This window comes from Heterocephalus glaber, unplaced genomic scaffold (assembly GCF_053883595.1).
Source record: "Heterocephalus glaber isolate CG9 unplaced genomic scaffold, H.glaber_assembly_v1.0 deba00001479, whole genome shotgun sequence".
Lineage (NCBI taxonomy): Eukaryota > Metazoa > Chordata > Mammalia > Rodentia > Bathyergidae > Heterocephalus > Heterocephalus glaber.
Window position 1 is genome coordinate 7,822,246 of NW_028258316.1, and position 26,959 is coordinate 7,849,204.

Consider the following 26,959-nt stretch of genomic DNA (forward strand, 5'->3'; position numbering starts at 1 on the left):
AAAAGTCAGATGTCATGGTGCACATTTGTAATCCCAGTTATTCAGGAGACTTCAAGACCTTCACAGGCAACTTAGTGAGACCCAGTCTCAGAAAAATAAAGAGTTAAGGTATAACTCAGTGGTAAGAGCGCTTATCTAATATATGTGAGGACCAGTAAAACACACACACACACACACACACACACACACACACACACACACACACATTCAGTGAGGACAATAACTTTATAAGCTCAGAATAGGGGCAAGCCTCGTCAAAAAACTAACTTGGAAGGCCAGGGATTTAGCTCAGTGGTTCCTGTGCCTGCCTTGCAAGCACAAGGTCCTGAGTTCGATCCCCGGTACCAAAAAAAAAAACTAACTTGAAACCTGGGCCTTGTGGTGCACACCTGTAATCCCAGCAAGTTTGAGGCCAGCCAGGGTTACATAGTGAGTTCAAGACCAGCCTAAACTATATAGTGAGACCCTGTCTCAAAACACCAAAATCAAAACACTCAAACAAGTGACTGGGAACACTGATGACACAAAAATCACTCCAAAAATGATGTGGTCCCACAATCAATATTAAAACTACAATACAGTATCATCACAATTTAAGGACTATTTTTTTCTTTTTGAAGACAAGGTCTCCATTGTAGCTCAGGCTGGCCTTAAATGCTCAGTGATCCTCCTGCCTCAGTCGCCCACCTGAGTGCTAGGATTAGAGGTCTGTACCACCATACCCAGCCTCATTCTATTTTCATTGTTTTAAAATATTCTGCTGTATTGCTTCTCGGCCTTTTGGCTAAGATCAAGTGTAAAATATTCTGCTGTGTAACTACTGTACCACAATTTAATGAATCACTCTGTGTGTGTGTGTGTGTGTGTGTGTGTGTGTGTGTGTTACTGGAGATGGAACCCACAGCCTTGTGCATGTAACCATTCTATCCTCGACAGCTATTTCCCATTTGGGACCCCTATGCCAACGTTCTGTGAACTCCTACCCGTGTGTACAGGGCACACACATCACAGCCCCATCGGCTCTCAGGCCACACATACCTACAGCTTTAATAGACTCTGCCAAGGGTTTTCAGAGTAGCTGCACCAGCTGCTACTGCAGCTGACAGGAGGAGTTCCTGTTTTTCTGCGTCTTCGCCATCTGGTGAGTCTGTAGCGGTGGCTCACTCTGGTTTGAATGGGAGTCCCTGATCACTAATGGGGTGGGGACTTTTCATATATGTATTGGCCATTTGGGTTTCTTCCCATATTAAGTGTCTTCTTGGGTCTCTGCTATCGGGTAGTCTGCCTTCTTGCCTTGATATAACCTTTCTTTCAACACTAACTGATACCACTGCCTTAGCTTCGAGGATGCAGTGATGAACAGGCAACCTGGATCCCCCTCAGGAGTGTCAGCACTGTCTAAAGTCAAGTGAGAATAATGACTAGGAGAGTGAAGCCCGCCCTGGCCCAAGGCAGAGTTGTGCTCACTTGTTATCCCCTCGGTCATGATGTCTGTCATCTTGCAGCAGGAAGAGAGCATCCTCATGCTTAGCTGGTCCACCACCAGCACCTGGAAGGAGAGAAAGCTCATGAGCTACATGGTACCTGCTGATTCTCCCATCAGGCTACTACATCAGCATCAGAAAGCACCAGAAATGCAGACTGTGGGATGAACCACATTTCCTATGGTCCAGACACACCTTGCTTTTACCTCCCACACCCAAACCTAACCTTCTAGGAGTTAGTATTTGTTCTTCTTGACTTGACTCAATTTCATAAACTTCAAAGAAAGTTTTCGCCAGCCTTGGAGCCCACACCTATAATCCCAGCAGTTGGGAGGCGATCGCCCTGAGTTTGAGGCTAGCCTGGGCTATACAGTGAGGTTTTTTTGTGTGTTTGCTTGTTTGAGACAGGGTCTTCCTATGTAGCCTTGAACTTGCTGTAGCTGGCCTTGAACTTGTGGTGATCCTTCTGCCTCAGCCTCCCAAGTCCTGGGATTATAGGCAGGCGCCACCACACTTGGTCCTACTGAGTTTAAGGCCAGCCTGAACTACACAGTGAGACCCTGTCTCAAAAAATTTAAAAAAATCATTTTCATTGCATGATTCTGAAAAAGTAAGTACTCATAAAAATGCAAAATGAAGGGAAAATCATTTGTAGCATCAACACTGAGAGATAATCACATTAGTGAGTATGTTTTCAGGGAAAAACTTGTTTTTACCTGGGTGTGGTAGCAGGGTGTGGTGACGTATGCCTGTAATCCCAGCACTCTGCGAGAGGCAGGAAGATCACAAGTTTGAGCCCAGCCTGTACTACTGAGTAGTTTATCAAGACCTTGTTTTAAACTAAAAATAAAAAAGGTCTGCGGATGTAGCTCAGTGCAAAGGCCCTGGGTCCAATCCCCAGTACCACAAACAAACAACATTTGTTTTTAAAAGAAAGAGAGGTGTCCATACATAAGGTATGCCACCTAAGGACCTGATCCAGTGTCTTGAGGAGTCCTACTTTCTCTGGCACACACAGTTTCTGGCATTATGCTATAGCACTGTGCAGACTGGAAGAACATGAATGCTCCTGGCCTCAAACCTCACACCTGCCCCGTTCAGTGAACCTTCCTATCCCCATTCAGCCCACTGGTAGAGAGGAAGGCAGCAGTTAACGCAAGGCTGTCCCTTGTCCTTTAAAGACATACCAAGAAGGAGGCAATGGCCACCAGACATATCTGGGCAGACGGTGTGGACAGAAAGCTTTCTGCTGCAGTACCAGGGCTAATTAGTTTCATTTCATGAGGCAGCTTCCTCAAGAACAAGTTAACATTCCTGTGCCTATAAATCCATTTATGATGGGAGGGCACCAGAAAAAGACCTGTATAAAGAGTTCCCACCAGATGGCCTCGCCTTCTGGGTAATGAAGATGGATGTGCTGACCCAAACAGAATCTCACAGGGCCTGAGTGAGGCTTCAAAATGCCCTTGCACCAATCAGCTCTGTTGTTCCCAGGCCCAGTGACCTTGCAACTGAAAATGTGAGGGCAAGAATGGCTGGTATAATCCCTTCTACACCACATGGGGACTTTCACATAAAATCTGGCCAGCATGACACCAGCCCTGGGCAACAGGGCGACTCTTAAAATGCTGACAACACTTGTGGAGGGCAGCATGGGCCATTCTGTGTCAGCCAATCCAGGAACCTAAGGCTATCTTCAATCCGCTGGCTTAAATACTTGTTTTATGCATGTTATAGTTTCTAGTACTGCTCCAGATGTTGTAGGTAAAAGTGACAGATATTTTGTGAATAAACAAGCCTCTTTGTTTTGTTTTGTCTTAACATGACCAAGAGACCTCTGAACCAAGATCCTATAAAACAAAAGGCAGTAGAGACTGCCTTCTCCAATCCATGAGATTTTTGTGTCTCTGGTCACAGCAAAAGCCCTCATTCCTGCATGACTCCTTCCATCCAGCTCTGCCCCATTCTTATTTTTCCCACATGTACTCATCCTCAGGGCCCTTATTGCATTCTTTTACTTACCTTCCATTCCCCCTTCTTCTTGACCTTCTTGATCACATCATGCATGATTTCTAAAAAAGGAGGGTGAAGGAGAGAGAGAATTTATGTATTTAAGGACTTCCACACCTGTCTATTACACTAGGTCATTTTCCTTTAGGCCTTGTTCTCGGGTCAAGCAATTCAACAATCTATTGACTGAGTCCCAAACAACCCACCATAAAGATAATCCTCTTCCTGCCACCTCAATTCAGTAGTTCTCAAACTTTTTGGTCTCAGGACTTCTTTTTACGCTTAAAATTTGAGGATCCAGGGCAGGGGATTTAGCTCAGTGGTTCCACTGCCTGCCTCGCAGGTGGAAGGTCCCAAGTTCAATCTTCGGTACCCAAAAAAAAAAAAAAAAAAAAAAAAAAAAAAAATTGAGGATCCAAAGGAGGTTGATTTAAATGGGTAAATATCTATTAGTATTTATTAGTATTTGCAATATTAAAAATTATCTGGGAGGGCTGGGGATTTAGCTCAGTGGTTCCGCCACCTGCCTTGAAAGCGCAAGGCCCCGAGTTCGATCCTCAGTACCAAAAAAAAGAAAAAAAAAAAATTAGCTAGGCATAGTGGCACACACTCATAATCCTAGCACTTGGGAGACTAAGGCAGGAGGATCGCCTTGAGTTTGAAGTCAGCCTGAACCACCCAGCGAGACCCTGACTCATTAAACTGAAATTTTAAAAAATTGATTTATCTAAAATAAAAAATAAACCCAGTATATATTAACACAAATAGTATCTTAATGAAAAATAACTATTTTCCATAATAAGAAATCTTAGGGAAAATGTTGGCAGTGCTTTACATTTTTGTAATCTTCCTTAATGTCTGGCTTTACAGAAAATGCTGGCTTCCCTTATCTGCTTCTGTAGCCAATCTGCTGGGAATCATGCGGCATCTGGAAATCTCCACTCGTAAGAGGATGAGAACTAAAAGGCAAATGACATCTTAGTCTGATAGTTTTGGCCTCATGAACCCCCAGAAGGGTGTTGGATTTGAGAACCACTGCCTTAATGAATAGAAGTTCGTGACAATGTCTCAGACCACAGGAGTTCCCTCCAGCTCCAAAACCAGATGTGAGGAGCAGTTCTGAGGTATCACCAGCTCTGGGCACATCTGTGGCACAGTCTCCTCCCCTACTCACCACTTTGGCAGCCCCAGTGTCTAACAGCCTCAGAGGCTTCACAAGAAATGTGATCCTAGCTACTCTCAAAGCCCAGGTCACCCAAAGGCCTACAGCTGTCATCAGCAAGTGCATTTCAAATGTTTAGACTACTCTCTAGAGCCTCATGGTTCCTAACTCTGGTTTTGTTTTTTTGTTTTTTCTTTTTTTCGAGACAGGATCTCACTATGTAGCCTAAGCTGCCCTCAAATTCAAGGTCCTCCTCCCTCAGCCTCCTGCGTGCTAGAATTACAGGTGTGCACTGCCAAGCATGGCTCCCTAACTCTGCTTTTGACTACCATCAATAATCTGATGTGTCACAGAACTGATCTGAGTTCTTTAGTAACTTCACAGTGAACTCAAGGCTAGCCTGGACTACATAGCAAGACTTGTCTCAAAAAACAAAACAAGGAGGGCCAGGGATTTAGCTCAGTGGTTTCACTGCCTGCTGCGCAAGTGCAAGGACCCAAGTTTGATACCCGGTACCGGAAAAAAAACAACAACAACAACAAAAAACAAGGACCGGGGATTTAGCTCAGTGGTTCTGCCGCCTGCCTCGCAAGCGCAAGGTCCCGAGTTCGATCCCTGGTACCAAAAAAATCCCCCAAAACCCCCACAAAAAACCCAAAAGATCTTGCCAACATGAAATGCATAATTAACATCTTAGTTTATTTCCTACTAGAATTTCTATGTACTTTTACAAAGTTAGAATCATATTGTATATATGATTTTGTACCATGCTTTTTTTCACTTAATATTTCCCTATGTTGGGCCAGGGATTTAGCTCAGTGGTTCCATTGCCTGCCTTGCAACCACAAGGTCCCAAGTTCAATCTCTGGTACCAAAAACAAAACAAAACAAAACAAAACACATGAATGGATAAATATTTCCCTATGTTAATAAAAATGCTTCCTTGGATTGTATATGCTTGTATAATAGTCCATAGTTTAGTTAAGAATAGTCCCAATAGCCATTAGATTATTTCTCATGTTTTGGTGGTGAAAAAAAACCAAATAAATGGCATAAGACAGCAATGATTAAGTCAATTAGGTCACATTTGTACAACAGAATACTATGTACCTATTAGAAATAATGTCATGGGAAAATATGTACTCATGCATTTACTCTTTCATTCAATAAAGGGAAATGTGCTTCCTTGACATTTTTTAGAACATAAGATGGTACAGGCTGAGGATGGAGGCCAGATCATACAGGACCTTGTGGCCCTTGGCAAGGAATATATATATATATTCTATATTGTACTAAGAATTAAATCCTGGGCCTTCACACTGAGCTACATCCCCAGTCTTTTTATTTTGAGACAGAGTCTTACTAAGTGGCTATGTAGCCCAGGCTGGGCTCAAATCTGGCAACTCTGACTCAGCTTCCCAGAGTACTGGGACCATAGGTGTGTGCTGCCATGCCTGGCAAGGGACGTGATTTTATCTGAAGGGCACTGCAAAGGCACAGAAGGCAGGGGGGTGATCTGATGTGCTGTGGAGAGACGAGAACAAGCAGGGAGTAGAGTCCAGGGGCCATAGCGACAGTCCGAGCACGACTAGTGGCAAGACATAGGCAGATGAGATGAATACATTGGAGGTAAAACCAAAGGGCAAGCTGATGAGCTGGATGAGGAGAAAAGGAAAGAAATATGGAAGACTCTTAGATATGGAGTTTCAGCAAAGAAATGGATGAAGACACATTTTGAGACATGTAGAGGGAAAAGAAGTGATCAGTAGGAGAACAGTAGTTCTATTTGGGCTACTTTAAGATGGAGATAGCTAAGGGACATTCAAGGGGTGATGCTGGGTAGGTAGTAGAGGTGACTCTGGAGCTTAGAAGAATGGCCTTAGCTGCCATCAAAACTTGGGAAGTCATCATCAAACAGAAACAGGAGGCAAGTGGGAGAAAATCCCTAGCTCTGATAGGATCAGTAAAGTGAGGATAGAAACATGGTCTTTCTTGACTTTGACATACCTTTCAGTGAAACAACAAAGATAAAGCCAGACTAAAGGGGAAGAGGAGAAAAAGAAAGATTCTTAACAAGGTTTTTCAGAACTTTCGCTGAAAAAGGCAGCAGAAAGAAAACATGAAAACTAACAGGAGAGACAGAGGTATGAAAGCAAAGCAGGGTTTTATTCGTTTTTAGAGATGTGAGGGTTAGAACATTTAATGATGAAGGCAGGATGCATAAGAAAAGATGGACAGTTGAAAAACTGAGGCTCCTGAGGAGGAAGAAGCAGTTGGATCTGAGACACAGGACAGCCTGACCCCAGCAGGCGGCAGAGCATCATGCTGGATCTCAATCAGGAGGAGGGAGGAAGAACACTTGTACATGGGCTTGGAGATGTGGTGGTGGTGGGGGGTTCCTGGCTGAGATGAAGTCATGGTTAATAGGGAGGGGAGGGGAAAAGGTTGAAGAAAGGAGGTTTCACATATCCTCCCAGAGACTGGGGAAAATGAATTTATAATGTCTGGCAATCCTGGGCAGTTCTAAGAGCTCATTTAAAGCCCATGAACATGCTTTAAAATGAAACCAGGCAGCTTAATTTGTGTATGTGCGCACACACGCACGTGCATGGTTTCCAACAATGTTCAAACATACACAGCTGGAGTTACAAGACTGGTTTCCACTAAGGTTAGAGGTGTCTTAGGTGAATAGAACTGGGGGAACAAATATCCCAAATACTGTATAAGGCGTTGGGGACACCAAGCATGGTGGCACATATGTGACATTCCACCACTTTAGAAAGCTGAGGCAGGAAGATCACAAATTGGAGCCCAGCCTAGACAACTCTGTGACTTAGCAAGACTTTGTCTCAAAATAAAAAATAAAAAGGGCTAGCAATATAGTTCAGTGTGAAGGCCCTGGGTTCCACACCTAGTATGGGGGTTGGGGGGAGGCTACAAGGGAAAAATGCACGGTGCATCCTTTTGTTTGTTTGTTTGTTTTGTTTTTAGTAGTCTCACTCTGTAGTCTAGACTGGCCTTGAACTTTCTATCTAGCCCAGTTTGGCCTTAACCTTGCCATGCTCCTGCTGTTGGGATAACACGTATGTGTCACCATATCCAGTTAACAACCATTTTTTGAAAGCAAATGAGCATAGGAAAATTAGAAAAATGTACACCAAAACGTTATTTTTGTGAGGTTAAAATTATGATTGATCTTTGTCAATTTATGACCTCCAAAGTTGTCAAGCTTTCTTTTCTTTTTTTTTTTAGACAGGGTCTTGCTATGTAGCCCAGACTGGTCTCAAACTCATGGCAATCCTCCTGCCTCAGCCTCCCAAGTGCTGGGATTACAGGCATGTACCACCACACCTGGCAAAGTTGTTCCAAGCTTTCTGCATAGAAAAAAACAAAAGCTCAGAAAAAAAATGTGTTGGAGTTGTAGCTTAATGATAGAGCTAGCATGCATGAAGCCATGAGTTTAATACTTGGAGTCAAAAAATGAAATGATAATAATAATAGATTAATGAACACTGTTGTGCCCAAGGCCATTCTGATAAAAGAAGTTTCTGGGTATGAAATGAATAGATTAAAATGTATAAGTGTTCTGGGCTTTTGATAAACTTAGCTGAATTTATTTTTTGTTTTTGTAGTACTGGGGATGGAACTCGGGACCTTGCACTTGCGAGGCAGGTGGTGAAGCACTGAGCTAAATCCCTGGCCTCATCAGCTAAATTATTTTCCAAAAACATAATACACTCTTGCCAATACTGTATGACTCTGCAAATTAACATACTACCCGATAAAATAATACCTTAAGGCTTATTTTAATCTTTGCTTCTGTGATAGCAGAAAACAGTGTAATTCACTGTCTTTATTTGAGCTTATTGTATTACTGAGAATTAATATTTTTTGCTACTGTAAATTAATCTAAATGCCCTAAAAAATATCTTGCTTACAACACCTTTTAGCTGGGGAAGGCAGAAATATAACTAGAAAATCAAACGAAGTATCACAAGGGTTAAAAGACATAAATAACTGCTGCAGCTGCAATCCTTGCTACGAAGTTATTTCCTTTCCAAGATTCTCAGAGCATGTATCTGTCCTAGGTATTGTTAACAGCCAATTCCAACCCTGCCCTACATTTTTTAATCCAATACCAAAAAGGAAACAAGGATTAGAGCCCATCTTAGCGTAAGAATCAAGTATCCTAGGCTACTTTCTCACATATAATCCTTGGCTATAACCTTCCTTCTTTTGAGGTCCTCTGTATGTGAAGAAAGACAACAGAACGTTCTGGAGCTGGTCCAAGCAGGAAGCCTCATTTCTATGCATCTGCTCTACTGCCCACCTAGCCTATGTAGATGTTTTCAAAAGACCAGGGGCAGCTTTGATCTCCCCATAATATGGAGGACCAAGGCCCTGGTGGACCCTGCTTCCCTCTTGGCCACGTAGGTAGGAAAGTAGATTCTTCATATCATACAGCCTAGCAAGTGCAAGGTCCTGAGTTCAATCCCTGGTACAAAAAAAAAAAAAGTTTAAGTACAGCCTAGGCTACTTAGAAAGACCCGGTTTCAAAACCAAAACAACAAAAACTATTATAATGCTGCTATAAAATTATATCTCATATAGACAAAGAAATAAGGGCTATGGATACAGTTCAGTGGTAGAGCAATTGTCTAGAATGAGGGAGGCCTTGGGTTTAATCTATAGTATCATGAAAACAAAGCAAAACAACAAACAAAAATTACTTCCACCAATAAAGATTTTCAACATAATGTATAACTCTTCTTAAAAGGAAATCAGGGCTGGAGATTTAGCTCAGTGGTTCTGCTGCCTGCCCCGAAAGTGCAAGCACCCAAGTTCAATCCTGGTACAAAAAAAACAAAGAAATCAATAAGGGAGGTGGGGATACTGAAGAGGACTAAGAAAAGAAACAAGTGGTAAGGAAATCAATATTAAAAATTATTTAAAATATTCTGAAAAATTACATGGGTATTTCACCACAAACTTCAAAACTTCTCTAACCATCAATAAATGTGAATACACTTTGGAATAATGTCACAATAGTACCAATGCATATAAATTCTAAATGTAAATATATAGTTGAACATAAGGACCCTCATCCTCCTCTGAAGAGACAGAGTGGCCTCAGGCCATCTAGAAAGGATGTTTTTACACTGAATCAAAGCCCACAGAAAGTAAAAGATATTCAGTCATCAGACAGACACAGGAACTATGTTGTTAATACTGTTCCAAAATTTCACTCAAAATGGGAAAACAAAAAGTCATAATATGGATACGAAGGATTTAAAATATCCACTTACAGAAATCAAAGATATTGGAAAATTTTAAATGTATAGTAAGGTGGCAAAAAGAAAATAAGTATGTGAAACCAGAGAGGACTGTTACATGGCTACAATACTCGGATCCCGTCAGGACAGCTCTGCCACACCCAGTTCACCAGGGTCAGCAGCTGGCTCTCCCATCTGTCATCTACTCTGTGTCTCTTCTCTCTGACAGCACTCAGACTTCTAAAGACAGCAACTGCAACTCTGAATTTCTCATGCTGGGTGGAAGAGTCTTCCCATGTGGTGGAAGTCAGTGTTCAACAAGAGGGCAGGAAATGGTCCAATAACTTGACAAGCTCTCCAAGTACTCCATGACTTTCCCTAGAAACATCCAGGCCCCAAGAAACATGATAACCCAGCTGGGTGTGGAGGTACATGCTTAGAATTTCAGCACTCTGAGAGGTTGAGGCAGGAGGATGTCAAGTTTGACCCCGCCCACCCTGGGTAACCTATCAACTTGGAGGACCCTGACTCAAAAATAAAAAAGGAGAAAAGAAGGGCCAGGGATTTAGCTCATTGGCACCGCAAGTGCAAGGTCCTGAGTATGATCCTCAGTATTGAAAATTAATTAATTAATTAATAATAATAAATGAAAAAGGGGCTGGGGATGTAGCTCAGTGCAAAGCACCTGGGTTCAACCTCCAATACCAAGAAAGAAACTACTGGTAACTTAATTATAAACCACTTTTTTTTTTCAGTAATGGGGATCGAACTCAGACCTTGCACTAGCAGGCAGGCATGGCACTGCTGAGCCACATCCCTAACCCCTAAATCACTCTAATTTCTGGCCTTTATGTAGGTTTTTTTTGTTTTGCTTTGTTTTATTTTTTTGAGGCAGGGTCTCACTATGCAGTTCAGGCTGGGATTGAACTCACTAGGCAGCGCAGGTGGGCCTCGAACTTGTAGCAGTCCTCCTTCCTTGCCTCCCCAGTGCTGGGATTGGGCGTGTACCACCACGCCTGACCCTTATGTAGTTTTAATAATATAAAAGTAACACATTCTTGCTGAAAAAATTTAGAGAAACATAGAAAGTGAAATTCCCCTCCTCACTCCTACTAGCTGGTTGGGGTGCACCTTTTCCAAGGGTACGCAAGCAAGAGTGGGAAGGCATGCATGCATACTTATACTCCTTGTTGGGATATTAGACACACTGTTCTCCAATTACACTTCCCACTCAATATAGGATACAGACATACAGTAAACTGTACAAGCCTCTTACAATATATTCATAAGACAGCCTCTATTTGAAGCCCTGTTGACTTATTTCAATCACTTTCATAAGGATAGTACTGTAAGCTTAAACACTAACACAAGAAGTTGGTTAGTAAAATATTTTGATTTAGGAAGCAAATTTCAGTGAAGTAACTTTCACTGATTTTCCTGGGCTGGGGATTTAGTTCAGTGATTCCAGCACCTGCCTCGAAAGCGCAAGGTCCCCAGTTCGATCCCCAGTACAAAAAAAAAAAAAAAGGAAAGATTCTCTTTTGGGGCTCAAGAACTGTTATACTGGGAAGAACCTAAGAGATCATAAACCAGGATCCAAGGCCCTGTGTGGGCAATGAGATACACCCTGAGGACAAAGACACCTGTAGAGCCACTAAGTGGTCACTCCAGAATCGGCAGAAGCTACTCCCTAAACACCCCTCCAAGTACTCTTCCCACTGTACATCCTCTCTGGCACTAGCGTGGACTAAACTCTGAAATTGAACTCAGGTATCCTTTTCTCCATTACAGTGCTATGATCACCTTGGCACATAAACCAAAGTGATTCAAACGGATTTTTTTGTCAGACAGTCAAAGCTCAAATCCCTGCTTCTCTGCCTATCAGCTAGGACTTAGGGAAAGTTAGGAACTCTCTATGTGTTACAGTTTCCCCATCTGTAAAAGGGGAATGATCACATGTATCTTATGCTGTGAGGATTAAATAAGTTAAAGTGAGGGACGCACTTAGCTCAGTGCCCACAATTGTATTTAACACTTTGCTTGTTACCATCTCCATTATCATTTATTTAAAATGCTACTTTGTCCTTCCTAACAAGGATCTAGTGATTTCCAACTGGTTTATTATTGCTTCTCCATCCAGTTCTAATATATGTCTCCCAGTTTACCAGTTTTTCTTTGCATACAATTTGTCAAACATGCAACAATGTTTATGGAACACCTGCTGTGTGCCCAACATTTTAAGCACTGGAGAGCCAATAATGAAAAAGCTGAAGAAAACATTTGCTCTTAAGGTGTTACCCTCTGATGCAAAGCGGGGAAGAGAGCCAGCAAACTCAAAGGAATAAGGAAGATGGCCTCAGAGGGCGACTAGTGCTAAAGGAAATTAACAAGTCTAAAAGAACTGAGCATGATGAGATTTGGAAGAAGGTTCCCTGAGGAGGTGGAAGGGAGGGGCCAGCCCTTGAGGATCTTGGGAAGAGTTTTCCAGGCCCCGGAAGAGCAGGATCAAGGACAGGCCAGTCAAGGAACTGAGAGAGTGAGCCTGGTGTGACTCAGCAGCTCCCCAGAGGGAGAGAATGATTCAGGATGCCCTTGGAGATCCAGGTCTCTCAGCAGGGAGGACTTGCTGAGGACTCCCATGGGTCACTGGCTATTCTCTGCTCCTGAACGCTAATCTCCATTTACCTTCAAATGTGACAACTTCTGTGGCAGGCTGCACCTCATTCCTATACTCTCTGGCAGGAGGATCATCGCAAGTTCAAAGCCAGCATGGACTACACAGTGAGTTCAAGGCCAACCTGAACTACATAGTGAGACCCTGTCTCAAAAAAATATATAGAGGCTGAGGATTTAGCTCAGTGGTTTCACCACCTGCTGCACAAGTGCAAGGACCCAAATTCAATCCCTGGTACAAAAAAAAATATATGGGCGGGGGGGGGGAGGCAGGCCGCGGATTTAGCTCAGTGTTGCCCCCCCCACCCCGCCTCGCAAGTGCAAGGTCCTGAGTTCGATCCCTGGTACCAAAAAAACAAGCAAACAAAATATATAGATATAGATAGATAGATGGATCATTTAGCTCAAAGAACTTACAGTCTGGGAGGGGAATCAAGACATAACACCTGAAGTATCATAAGGCAAGAAGTCATTACAAGTCTTGGGCACTGCTGCCAGGATGTAAAACAACGAGATGCTCTGGGAACCAGACTGGTAGATCCTCACAAGGTCAAGAATAGAGTTACACGTGATACAGCAATTCCTAAGTATACAGCCAAAGAAAGTTAAAACGAAAAGTTGTACAGGAAATTTTCTTTTTCTTTTTTTTTTTTTGGTACCGGGGATTGAACTCGGGACCTTGCACTTGCAAGACAGGTGCCGGAACCACTGAGCTAAATCCCCAGCCCGTACAGGAAATTTTCAAACAGTATTAATCATAACAACCCAAAAGTCCATTCCAGCTCATGAATGGCTAAATAAATGTAGTATATCCATAAAATGGACTATTATTCAGTCATGAAAAGGAGTGGAGTACTGACATGTTATAACAGATGAACCTTTAAAACATGCTAAGCCTGGGCTGGGGATTTAGCTCAGTGGCACTGTGCCTGCCTCACAAGTACGAGGTCCTGAGTTCAATCCACAGTACCAAAAAAAAAAAGCTAAGTCAAAGAAGATAGTCACAAGGGACCACACATACATTATGTGATTTCACTTATATGAAATGTCTAGAATAGGCAAATCTATAGAAAGTAGGTCAGTAGTTGCCTAGGCAAGACAGATGGGGTTTTAGGGATGACATCTAAGGAATATTTGGTTTCTAAGGCAGGAGGATCATGCAGCCTGGAGTGCATAGTGAGTTCGAGGCCAGCGTCAATTACATTGTGAGATTCTGTCTCAAAAAACAAATTGGGGTCCTGGGATTTAGCTCAGTGGTTTTGTCGTCTGCTGTGTAAGGGCAAAGACCTGAGTTTGATCCCCAGTACCAAAAAAAAACAAACCAAACAAACAAACAAAAAAAACTGGGTTTTTTTTGTGGATAATGAAAGTGTTCAAAAAATTGTGATAATGGATGTATCATTTTACAGATATATTAAAAGCCCCTGAACTGTATACATTGAATGGATGAATGGTATGTAATGTGAATTTTATCTCAATAAAGCTGCCTAGAAAAAGTCATTAGAAAATTATAATTTTACCACATGGTTTTTTTTTTTTTGGTACTGGGGATTGAACTCGGGCACTCGGGTCCTTGCGCTTGAGAGGCAGGGCGAGGAACCACTGAGCTAAATCTCCCGGCCCAGAAAATTACAATTTTAGATAAAAACTTCAAATTCAGCTAGATGTGGTGGCCCATGCCTGTAATCCCAGCACTTTAGGAGGCTGAGGCAGGAAGACTGAAAGTTTGAGGCTAGCCTGGGCAACTTAGTGAGACTCTGCCTGTTATGGTTTGTATCTAGATGTCCCCCTGCCACAAAGCCTCACATGCTCATAGATTGGGCTTTTGGGAGGTGGCTGGGTCATGGGTGTGTGATGCTGGATTAGGGTATGCAATACTGGGATTAAGACTGTTTTAGTTACTTTTCTGTTGCCAAGACAAAATACCCAACACTCAAAGTTAAAGGAAGGAAGGTTTATTTCAGCTCACAGTTTATAGAGGTGTCAGTCCATAGTTGGCTGGCTCTAAGGCAGAGTGGCATGTCAGAGGAGCATTGGAGAGGAGAAACAGTTTATAGTAGGCCAAAGGCAGCAAAAAGCACCCGAGCAGCAAGCAACAACCCTTTCTGTCCCTTTTGTTTTATCCAGCCTACACACCCTTAGGACAGGTAGCACTTATGCCCTTAATCCTAGCATCACATCCTTGATCCCAGCATCACACACACTAGATCCAGCCACCTCCAAAAAGCCACACCTATGACTGCATGAGGCTTTAGGAAGACATCTAGATACAAGCCATAACAAAGGGTGTGTGATAACTAAATTGGTTTAGCATCCATGTGGGTGTGAATAATGGAACCCTCATCCTGGATGTGGCTGGCACCACCCAAAAGGTTTATACCCTCGATGGGATAAAAGGGAAAGGGAGGCTGGCTGCTGCTGCTGCTAGCTGCTAGCCTCTTGCTGCCTCCTGCCTGCTCTGCCATGGTCTGTTTGTCCTCTGCGATGCCCCTCTGACATTCTGCCCTGCCTTGGAGCCAGCCAATTATGGACTGAAAACTCTATAAACTGTGAGCTGAAATAAACCTTTCCTCCTTTAACTTTGGATGTTGGGTATTTTGTTCCAGCAACAAGAAAAGAAACTAAGACACTCCCTCAAAATAAAAAATAAAAAAGGGGGCCAGGGATTTAGCTCAGTGGTTTTGACGCCTGCTATGCAAGCCCAAGGACCCGAGTTCGATCCCCGGTACCAAAAAATAAAATAAAATAAAATAATAAATAAAAAAGGGCTAAGGATATAGCTCAGCCTGAAAGCCTTAGATTCAATCCCCCATACAAACAAACAAAAAATCTTCAAATTCAAACTCAAAATACAAATACAGTTTGCTTAATATGAAACTATTCCATAGTGCTTTCATCTGAAGAGAGGTATCCTTGCTTACCCCTATAAAATATGTTATTTAAAATTATAATTTATTATGTATTTGTATCTGAGAGAGACCAAATATCAGCCCAGGACAAGAACAAGGTTACCACTCTCTCTAACTGTTGAGAGACCATTGTTCAGTCCAGTTATAATCTGAGGACATTCTTGTTTAGCTTTGATTTGAGTGGTGGGGAGTGGGAGAAAAAAATGGGACCAGATAGTTTGGAGCTGTCACCAGCTTTAACAATGGCTTGGTTACATTGTCCTAGTAAGGATATTGAGGGGTTGCATAAGACTCAAATGTCAAGGTCATAACATCCAAAACTGCTGCTGCCAGTATCTGAGAGGAGCACACTGACGGTAAATGCCTGATACATGAGAAACAAAACCCTAATCTTAGACCATGAAGATACTGGTAAAGTTACAGAAATGACTTCCCTTTCTCTTCAAGGGGAGATTCTAACTTCTGACATTATTTTCTCCTGTTTCATAAGGTTTAAAGCCAAAAGGTTAAGGAGCTAGAAAAATCTCACAGCGAAATTCCATGGGCCTTGGAACTTTGATTATAAAAGGGAAATCTCAAACAGCACCATGGTGATGAGAAACAGGAGTTTGTAGGCATCCGTGAGAACAACAGACACCTCATTTCAGTTCTAAAAAAGAGCTATTCTGGCACTGGGCACGTAGACTATACCATGTATTTAGTACGTGCTAGGTCCTGAGTTCAGTCCCCAGCACCAAAATAAAATAAAGTATAGCTATTTTTTTCTTCCTAAGATTGCCTAAAATATAACATTCCTTGAATAAAAGGAACTGTGAAGTTACAAAATATACACAAATGGAAAAAATTAGTAAAAAATGAAAACCAACATAATTAATATCGTCTTAAAGTCAATAGCTGGTATTAGTCAATATCAGTTACGCTGATATTTTGAACCTTTTTGGACCAAAGAAAAACAAGAAATTGTGAAATGGCAATTAACCTTCCAGGATAAAAGGCACTACTATTATTCTATATACATCATCAAATAAGACAGCTTTTAAAGAGAACTGAAGAATGCGGGTATTTTTATACAACATAGTGACACTGACATTTAGTTATCTGGGAATCATTTTACATTTGCTAAAGAAACAGAAAAGACACTGCCCTTTTACGTTGCCAATAGCAGCAGTGCCATCTGCTAATGCCCTATTTGGTCTCCTGCCTATATGTGTTCCTCTACAAGGAGCTGGTGCTCTACCACACACCCTATGATGACTACAGTAATTCCTCCTTAAGCTGCAAAACCCACCATAGGCAACTCAGTCTTAGCAGGAACCCAAGATGTGGCCAGCATCTTAAATTGGTAGATGCAGCATCTTAAATTGGCAGATGCGGTATCTAATGGTTCCAAATCACATTTCTTATCTTGAATGGGAATTTCCCCAAGGACTAAAGGATTAGGGGAAATGCACTTTAAAGAGAAAGGAAAAAATGGAGTATTTTATACAATCCCAGAAACCCAGAGCAGACAGAAGCCACAAAATATCTAGTCTAGTAGTTCTCAACAGGGAGTGAATTTGTCCCCAAGGGACAAATGCTTGAGACAATTTTGAATGCTAGGGGGTGTTACAGGTATCTAATGGGCTGAGGACCAGGGAGGTTGCTAGACATCCTACAATGTGAAGCTCATCTGTCCCAAAATATCAATAGTGCCATGGGCAAGAAGCCCCAGTCTAGTCCATTTGATAAAGAAACGGAACCCAAGAGATACCAAATGACTGTCCACAACGGTGGTGGTGTGAATCAACATATTTTTCAAGTCTAAAATTCTAATCACCCCAATTCTACAAGATTTAACCTACTTTAGGGCTCCAGGTCTGAAATATTACAAAATGCTTAGAGTCATACAGCATGACAAGGCCAGTTTCAGCACCTCCCTCCCTCAGCAGAGCCTTCAATACAGCCGTTCTACAGGAGTCAAATTGGTATAAGACATAAGCCTCAGGGAAGCTTCCAGAAGGTAGGAAATGTCCCCCTAACCCTAACACACACACACACACACACACACACACACACACACACACACACACAGAGTTTCAGGAGGGCTATTTCCTTTCCCCAAATCCACATAATAGGTTACAATAAGATACCAGGAAAAGAAAACATCCTGTTTCAACTTGGGCCCAGGATGAAGCACAGGAAGGAGGTGGAGCCCCAGGAAGGGAAGAAAGCTAACAATCCAGGGAAGGGCCGAGGTACTAACCTTCACTGAATACGCAGGCTGGGGATTTTTCTCAAGCCAGTCTCCCAGACTCCATAGAAAACATTTGCCTCTTGTTTTAAAATTTGTTTCTTAACCACTAGGCGCATAACTCAATGGCAGAACACTGGCCTAGCACGTGTGAAGCCCTGGGTTTGGTCCCCAGTACTGCACAAAGTAAATAAAAATCAATAAGAAAAACTGACATCTTAGTTCTGCAATGCTGTTAGTCCCTGTCTCCTATTTCCTTAGCTCAGCTGGCCCATTTTCTACCTAATTCTGTCATTTCACATTATGTCCCATTTGGGACATTCATAACTTGATGTTTGAGAGTGATTAAAATTGCTTTATCTGTGGCCAGGGATTTAGCTCAGTGGCACCGCACCTGCCTCACAAGCGCAAGGTCCTGAGTTCGATCCCCAGTACAAAAGAAAAAAGCTTAAAATGGTTTTATCTGTATGGTAAATTCTTCACTTGAGCCTTTGCCATGTTTCTCTTTTTTCCCTATAAAACTTACAAAGCTCCCATGTAAACTGTTCTCTTTCTTCTCCACGTAGGGTCACCTAGACCAGACACAGTTCCCTGTGGCTGTGGGCAGGCTCCCTCTACTCACTCCCGTGTTCCTGGGCACTATCTGAACATTCTGCAGAATACAGGTGAAGGCTCTGGGCTGGGATAACAGACCTGGCTGTCACTCCTCAGCTGTGGGACAGGTGGGTGGTAGAAAATGACTGGCAGTGTCTGTCTCTCCATGCTGTAGTTGAGCTAAAAGTTCTAGCCTTGAGACCACTCTGTTGAGGACGTGGACTGGAGTCTGGGAGGGTGTGAAGAACCCAGTAAGAAGAACAACCTTTGGCTTCCCTTGACTTCCTGCTCAGAGTAAGCTGATGAGCTAGGGTGGTGAGAAACTGGGCTGGGTGTAGTGTAACTATTTGTTTTTAACTTTCTGTCTCTATTCAGTCAGACTGTTGATTGCTGCCCAGAGAGCAAGCCCCAGACCACAGAAGCTCTCTCAGTGAAAAAGAAAAAAATGGGAAGAGCCAGTCACTTGCTATGTTAGGAAATGAGGGTGTAGTGGTCCCCAGCTCCTTCCTTCCTGGAATGTGGTTCCTATGACTGATAAAGCCTGTTTTTACATTCTGAGTCTGTGGTCTTATTTTCTACAACAGATGTGTGCCAACTGGCTTAGTGTAGCAGATCCACAAAAGTTGAATCCGTCATAAATGGAATTCTAATCCAGCAGTGGGAAACAGTGAAAACCAATCAAACATACACAGCAGAACCCTCAAGTTTTAGAAACTGGCAGCACCAAGGGCAGGGGTTTTAGCTCAGTGGTTTCGCTGCCTGCTGTGCAAGCGCAAGGACCTGAGTTTGATCCCCGGTACCAAAAAAAGAAAAAAAGAAACTGGCAGCACCAGGAACGTCTAGAACTTAAAAGGGAGGGAGGGCATGAGGCATGCTGGCGGGCAGTACTGAGAAGCAGTTATACCCTGGACCCCTTCCACAGCTGTCGTCACTGGGTAATGGGCCGTCACTGGGTAATGGGCCTTCCCTCACAGGTGGCAGAACACTGGGGTTTCCCCACGCCTGACAGATCCAAGGCACCATGAAAGTATGGGTCTAAGACCACAAACAGAAAAGCTAAATGATCACATGCACATGGCTTGTCAAGAACTACCCTTCCCACACCAGCCTCTTCACCCACTCAGTGTCCAGAATTCTGGCCACCAGATCATTATCTCCCAGGCAGGAGAGAGAGGAAACTTCTGGGGAAATCTGAACCCAAGAAGAAAAATCTGAAGACACTGATATCAGGTGGAGGGGAGGTACCCTCAGCAAATAGCCCACCCAGATCAGGCTCATCCACAAGCCAAGACTCCCCTTCAGCTTCTAGTCTCCTGCTCTTAATTTTTAAACACAAGGAGACAAGCACAGTTTGCTACATAGCCTAAGAAAGTTCCTACATGAAAAATAAAGACTTAAACAAAACAAAACAAAAAACCTAAAAAACCAAGACTATGTAGAGATTTTTTTTTTTTTTTTAAGAGAAAGATTGTGGCACATGCCTGTAATACCAGCTACTCAAAAGGCTGAGGCAGGAGGATTGCAAGTTGAAGACCAGCCTGGGCAACTTAGAAAGACTTTGTTTCAAATAAAAAGTACTGGGGGTATAGATTAGTGGCAGAAGTGGAGGAGGGGTGGAGAAAGGGAGAGAGGGGGAGAGAGGGGGACGGGGGAGAGGGGGACAGAGGGAGAGAGAGACAGAGAAGGATATACTGCATTGATAAAGCAAAAATGGGGCTATAAAAAAGAAAATTAAAAAGAGCTTCTAACAATTTTTACAGAACATGACAACAAAAGTGAAAAATTAACTACAAAGATAGAAGAAAAATTCATGAAATCTCCCAGAAAACACAACCAAAACTGAAAGGTAGGGACTGGGGATTTAGCTCAATGGCACAGCGCCTGCCTGGCAAGCACAAGGTCCTAAGTTTGATCCCTGGTACCAAAAAACAAACTGAAAGGTAGATAGTTGAAGAGAAAAAGACAAGAAAATTAGAGAACCAGTCCATGAAGTGCAACATTCAAACAGCAAGAATTCCATAAAGAGAAGGGTGACAGGAGGAAATCTTCACCAAGTTACTGTATTTAAGAACTTCTCCCAGCAAGTTATCTACCCTAAGACCAAGAGAAAGCTAACGGGAAAACGCTCTCAGGGCCACATGACAGCCACACTCTGGGCTCTCCTACCTCTCTCCCTCCCCAACACAATGAGCCTATAGGCTGAGTGAGTTTAAGGGATTTGCCTCACAGTCGTCTGTTGTTTAAACCCCACAGTATGAAATTAACACAGAGCAGGGGGAGACTCTTGACCAACTCCCTGTTTTATTTTCCTCAAGTCTCTAGCAACTGGTGCCAGCAACACAGATGTGTCCAGAGACCAGGGGTCAGGCTTGTCTTTGGATGCTTTCCTGGAAACACAAAGTTCAAAAGAAACTGAGAAGAGATCAAGAGGGCTGGGATCATGGGGTTTCTCCTAGTGTGTAGGCACTGCCATGGCCTCAACCTAGCCTGGGCTCCCAACCTGAAGCAGCTTTGTTCCTCTTCCCATTAAAGAAGTTTGTATGGATCACCTGTGACTGGATTCCATTCAACTAGAAAATCCTAGCCACCTCCAAACATGCCTTACTATCTCAACTCTCCTTGTGGTTTACACTTGTCATTGTGAATACTCTGCCAGGAAACATGAGAATCATGCTGTCGGTTCCCAATACCCACAGAGAAGGAAGGGAAAAAAAATCTACCAAGGTGATTCATCCAACAGAATTCCTGCTCTGGATGACAGTCCAGACGGGCTGCTAAGATCCCCTCCAAAAGCAGAACTCTAGAATTAGATACCACCTGAACACAGCACAACTCCCAATGCTTGGAGTTGTGCATTTTGACTGTGACATTTCTGCATTTCCTCTCCCAAACAATCATGAGCAATGAAGTTAATTTAGGCAGCCTACTGATTTTAACACACAGGGAAGCCGACACAGTGGTGGCACACACAGCACTCAGGGAGGCTGAGGCAATAGGATAGAAAGTTTGAGCCCAGCCTTGGCAACTTAGTAAGGCCCTGTCTCAAAATTTAAAAATTAAAAAGGACTGGGGATGTAGCTTAGTGTGAAGGCTCCAGGATCAATCCAATACCACCAAAAAAAGACGCAGAGAATCACCATGAGAGGAAACTGACAAGTTTCCAGTTGCAGAGCCTCCTGACCCAGAGAGTGGAGGTTCTCATCCTTAGCTGTAGACTCCTGGCTGGCTCAAGGTCACTTTGAGTCAATCTGAGGGGGTCTGTGAGTCACAAAATCATATACTGTCTGCTACATCTGCCTTCCCATTAGGACTCTCAAGCTTGCTGGCTGCCTTACGGGGCCCATCCGGCCAGTCCAGGTCAGCGACCCTCTCTTTCCTCCTCATTCTCCACCCTCTCATCTGCCTGGCCACCCGTACAGCTTCAGTCATCTCAAGACTCCCACCCCAAACCTCCAGCCCGCCCTCTGCCTGCCTTGCACGCCTGCATACTGCCTCTTAGCATCTCCCCTTAGACAGTCCAAGGCGCCTGAAACTCAAGACCTAGAGAACCTAATTTTCCCCGGCAATCCTGTTTCTTTTCCTGCCCTTTGTCTTCCAGGGAATAGCATGACCTTCAGGCTGGCTGCCCAAGACAGAAAACTGGGACTCTTTCCCAACTCCTTCCTCACTCCTCATCTTTCACATGTTATGATTTGTATTTAAAATGCCCCCCAAAGTCCACTGCTAAAGTCTTGGTTGCCAGCTGACAGGCTTTGGAGGAAAGTGACTGGATTATGAGATCTCTATCTTCATAAACTGGAACAGTCCATTGATGAGACCATAATTTAATGCCATTATTGGGTGTGGGGGCCTAACTGAAGGGAATGGATCAAGGGGGCGCAACCCTGGTGACTGCATCTGGTCCCCAGCCCCTTCCTCTCTGGCTCTTTGCCTTTCTCTCTGCTTCCTGACTGCCATGAGGTGAGCAGTTTTCTTCTGTCATGCCCTTCCACCATGATGTTTCTGCCTCACCACAGGCCTAAAAGCCATGGAGCTGGCTGACCATGGACTGAAACTACTGCCACTGTGAAGCAAAATAAACCTTTCTTCCATTATGTTATTTTTCTCAGGTATTTTTCCCAGAGAAAGGTAATCGATACAACAAAAATGGCCTTGAACTGACCCTTAGACTTTGTAAGGCTCCTTCCAGTCTGCATCCTCCCCACCTCCTGCTCCATCCCTGACATGGGTGGTGTATGTAGCCTGAAGCTTAAATCCTCCCAAGGCCTATGTGTTAAAGCTTGGTTCTCGGCCTGTGGCAGCCTTTTCCTACTGGAAAGTGATGGAACCTTTCAGAGGAGAGGCCTAGGAGCGGACATTAAGTTATTAGGGGTGAGCTCTTGAAGGGGATACTGGGATCTCAGCCCCTTTCTTGCATCCTGGCTGCCATGAGGTGCTGCCTCATCACAGGCCCAAAACAAGGGGGCCAATCAGCCTGGGAGTAAAACCTCTACAACTGTCACCCAAAATACGTCTTTCCTTTTTTTTTTTCCCCTGATCCTGTGAACTGAATCCAGGGCCTTCATACTGAGCTCTGTTCCAGCCCCTTTTTTATTTTGAGCCAGGGTCTCATTAAGTTGCTAAACTGCCCAGCTGGGCTTGAACTTGTGGCCCTACTGCCTCGGCCTCTGAGACTGTTAGGATTACAGGCATGCACCATGCACAGCTAACTTTTCCTCTGTCGAAGCTATCTCAGGTTGTTACAGCAATGCAAAGCTGACTAACATAGTAAGTCCTCATTGTTTCCGCTGCCTGTTTGGAACCCACAAGGACCAGGTCTACTTAGCCAACCGCAAATCTGCTGCCATGCTGGGGTGGAAACCAGCCACACTCTGTGGTCCTGCAGGTCTCTAATATCTCCCAAGTCCACCAAATAGAAGCAACTACTGGACACTCTGATTCAGATCAGCACTTTCACAGTCATGCTCTAATGGGTTTTTAAAAAATCTGTTTTTCACTACTCTTTTCCTTCTCTAACTTTTTTTCTTCCCTAATATAAAAAGGTCTTTCCTAGCATGATAAATATTTAATAGCAGATTCACTTCTTACATGATCAGCTCTTAGAACAAATAATCAGTAGACATTTCGAGCGAAATATCAATGGCGTACAAGAAACAGAAAGAGGTAAGTGCTGGTAATCTGCACCATGAAGTGAGTGATTTGTGATTTGCGCCATCGGTAGTTACTCTTCCTTCAGGGCCTCAGAGATGTGCATCGAGATGAGATCAGCATCCATCAAAGGCAAATTGCTCTCAGTTAACTACTGCAGACTTTCCCAAATGTGCACTGGAGTGGGCAGCAGCTGGCTGTTGTCTAGTAACCAGATCATATCACTATCAGAAGTACAAGGGATGGGCCAGAGATTTAACTCAGTGGTTTCACTGCTGCTGCGCAAGCACAAGGACCCGAGTTTGATCCCCGGTACCAAAAAAAAAAAAGCACAAGGAATTCATTTCCTTTGCTCTTCTAATGATTTATTCATTCAGTAATCCTGAGCAGGTAAGCTCCTCTCTATAATTTTATCTGCACTATAATAATAATACTCCTTTATATTGGGTCTTTAGTGTTTCCCAAGCAACTTTTTATATAATGTGAGCCTCAAAGGAATTCTCTGGACGCTGGGACTAGAATTCCCCATTTAAAAAGAAGTTGCATAACACATCCATGTCACCCAGCACTCAAGAGTTAGAGGCCGGGGATTTAGCTCAGTGGTTCCAGCGCCTGCCTCGAAAGCACAAGGTCCTGAGTTTGATCCCCAGTACAAAAAAAAAAAGAGTTAGAACCGAGACTATCGGCTGGGTGTCTGGACCTCAAGTTCAGAACTTTTTCTAGTACCCAATACTGCTCCTCACTGATTTAAAAGCACCCCCCCCCTCTTTTTAATTTAAAAAAATTGAACAGCCAGGTATAATCCCAGCTCTTGGGAGGCTGAGGCAGAAGGATTGCCATGAGTTCAAGGGCAGCCTGAACTACAGAGTGAGACCCTGTATCAAAAGACTAAAAAAAAAAAGGAACAAAATAAAACTTCTAATTGTTACAACAAAGTGGAATCTCAGACTCCAGCTTTACCACAGCCCCTCACAGATACAGCAGAAGGGAATTAAGTAAGGGGGCAGAGGCAGGGGACCAGCGCACCTTGCCTATAACAAGCACTCGAATGTGGCTCAAAAGTTACTCTGCTGAGCTGCTAGAGATAAAATTCGGCCTGACCGCTCCGCTAAAGATGAGACTTCACTAGCTGCCAAACACCTGTCTCAGGGATGCCATGCACCAGAAAGCCAGAGGGAAAACCTTTCCGTGCACACAGTCAGCCTCTGTTGGGTGCTTGGAAAGACGCACAGCCCTCACATCTGATGGGTAACCCAGGATGCAACACTTGGGCCCAAAACCACCACCTGCGAAATTCTGCTCCAGTTTAACTCATGACTCCATTTTAAGAGTGACACCTAAGCCAGGTGTGGTGGTGCACTCTAGGACTGCAAGTTCAAGCCCAGCCTGGGCACCTTAGTGATCTACAGAGACCCTATTTCAAAACAATTTTTAGAAGGCTGAGGATGAAGATTAGTGCAAAGGCCCTGGGTGTTCAATGCCCAGTACTGATGAAAAAAAGAAAAATAAGTGACACGTAGTTCAAAACAGAAGAGGACAACCATACCCAGCTTATCTTAAAAATCTTGTAATTTTAATCTAGAAAACAAACTGGGAATGGAAAATTGTTATAATCATCATACTATTAAAATTATACTTTACTGGGGCTGGGGATTTAGCTCAGTGGTTCCGGCGCCTGCCTCACAAGCACAAGGTCCCGAGTTCAATCCCCGGTACCAAACCCCCCCCCCCCCACAAAATTATACTTTACTGGCCAGGGATTTAGCTCAGTGGTTTTGCCACCTGCTGTACAAGCGCAAGGACCCGAGTTCAATCCCCAGTACCAAAAAAAAAAAAAATTATACTTTACTACTCAATAGCATAATATACATTATGCCACTAAAAAGTATTTTTTTTATTTAGTCTTTGTTCAGAGGTTAACAACGTGAACATACTTGACAAGTTTCTTCTGTCCTTTAGACTATTTTACTATCCAATTTCAATGATATTTTTACTTATCCTCTTCAATGTGACATCTGAACTAGGAAAATATAGTCATTTGCCATAAAAGCTACTTAAATGAAAAGTAAGAAAATATGACATTTTTCACTTATATTCAAACAAAAGTTTTTCATTAGTGGAGCTAATAAAGACTAGACTACAAAAATTTCCCTTCTTGTGGTCATGAAAATTCTAATATTTTCCTTAGTACAATGAAAAAAACTTTTTAAATTGTTTGGTAGTTCTGGAGATTGAACCCAGGGCCTTTGTACTGATCTTCATCCCTAGCCTTTAAAAATTTTATTTTGAAAATTTAACTAGGTCAGTTAAGTTGCCAAAGCTAGACTTGAATTTGTGATTCTCCTAACAGACCCCCAGAGCAACTAAACATGTGCGCCACCATGCCCAGCTACTGAATGGTATATTCTTACCCACATTTTCCTGTTTGATTCTTCAAAAAATAATTTCTATTCGGTAGATACTGTACTTAATTTGCACTATGTTGTATTACTAAAAGGCAAAATAAAGTGTTTACCTTAAAAAAAAAAGAGGACAATTTTTAGAAATAAATGGTAAGAATACTGCATATTAAAAATTATAGAGGGGAGGGCCGGGGATTTAGCTCAGTGGTTCTGCCACCTGCCTTGCAGGCGCAAGGACCCGAGTTTGATCCCCAGTACCAAAAGAAACAAAACAAAACAAACAAAAAAATTATAGAGGGGGGGCCAGGGATTTAGCTCAGTGGTTCCAGTGCCTGCCTTGTAAGTGCAAGGACCCGAGTTCAATCCCCAGTACCAAAAAAATTTTTAAAAAAATAAATAAAAAATAAAAATAAAAATTATAGAGGGGAAAAAAATCCAGTATGTTCACCCAAAGATGTACTCAGATAAAATTCCATATCTTAGAAGCTTTCATTAAAAAACAAAGACTTGGCTGGGGATTTAGGCTCAGTGGTTTGGCCGCCTGCTGTGCAAGCTCAAGGACTCAAGTTCAATCCCCAGTACCAAAAAAACCCAAACGAACAAACAAAAAAAACCACAAAGACTTGGGCTGGGGATTTAGCTGAGTGGTTCCGGCGCCTGTCTCCCTTCCCGAGTTCGATCCCTGGTACCAAAAAAACAAAGACTTTTGAGGTTTTGTTTTTTTGTTTTGCAGTGCTGGGGCTCAAACAACGGGCCTCACATGTGAATCCTATCAAGTGCTCTACCACTGAGCTATACCCCCAGTGACAAAAATCTTTAAAAACAGCTGGGCATGGTGAGGCACACCTAGAATCCCAGCACTTGGGAGTCAGGCAGGAGGACTGCTGTGAGTCCAAGGCCAGCCTAGGCTGTATAAGAGAGTTCCAGCCAGGGATGTAGCTCAGTGGCACCACAGCTGCCTCAAAAGCGCAAGGTCCTGAGTCTGATCCCTGGTACCAAAAAAAAAGCTCCCTCCTGAGAGCTCCAGGCCAGCATGTACTGCATAATAACTGTCTCAAAAAAAAAAAAAAAAAA

General features: G+C 43.1%; 1 protein-coding gene across 2 annotated transcripts in view; it reads right to left on the bottom strand.

Annotated features, from left to right (window-relative positions):
* Stxbp1 (syntaxin binding protein 1) overlaps positions 1-26,959 on the bottom strand; it is a 70,727-nt gene that overhangs the window by 32,620 nt on the left and 11,148 nt on the right. For both annotated transcript variants that reach the window (XM_013073751.3, NM_001310287.1), the window contains 2 exon segments: positions 3,507-3,556; positions 1,468-1,549 (listed from right to left, as the gene is read on the bottom strand). In XM_013073751.3, coding sequence (XP_012929205.1) covers positions 1,468-1,549; positions 3,507-3,556 — 132 coding nt within the window.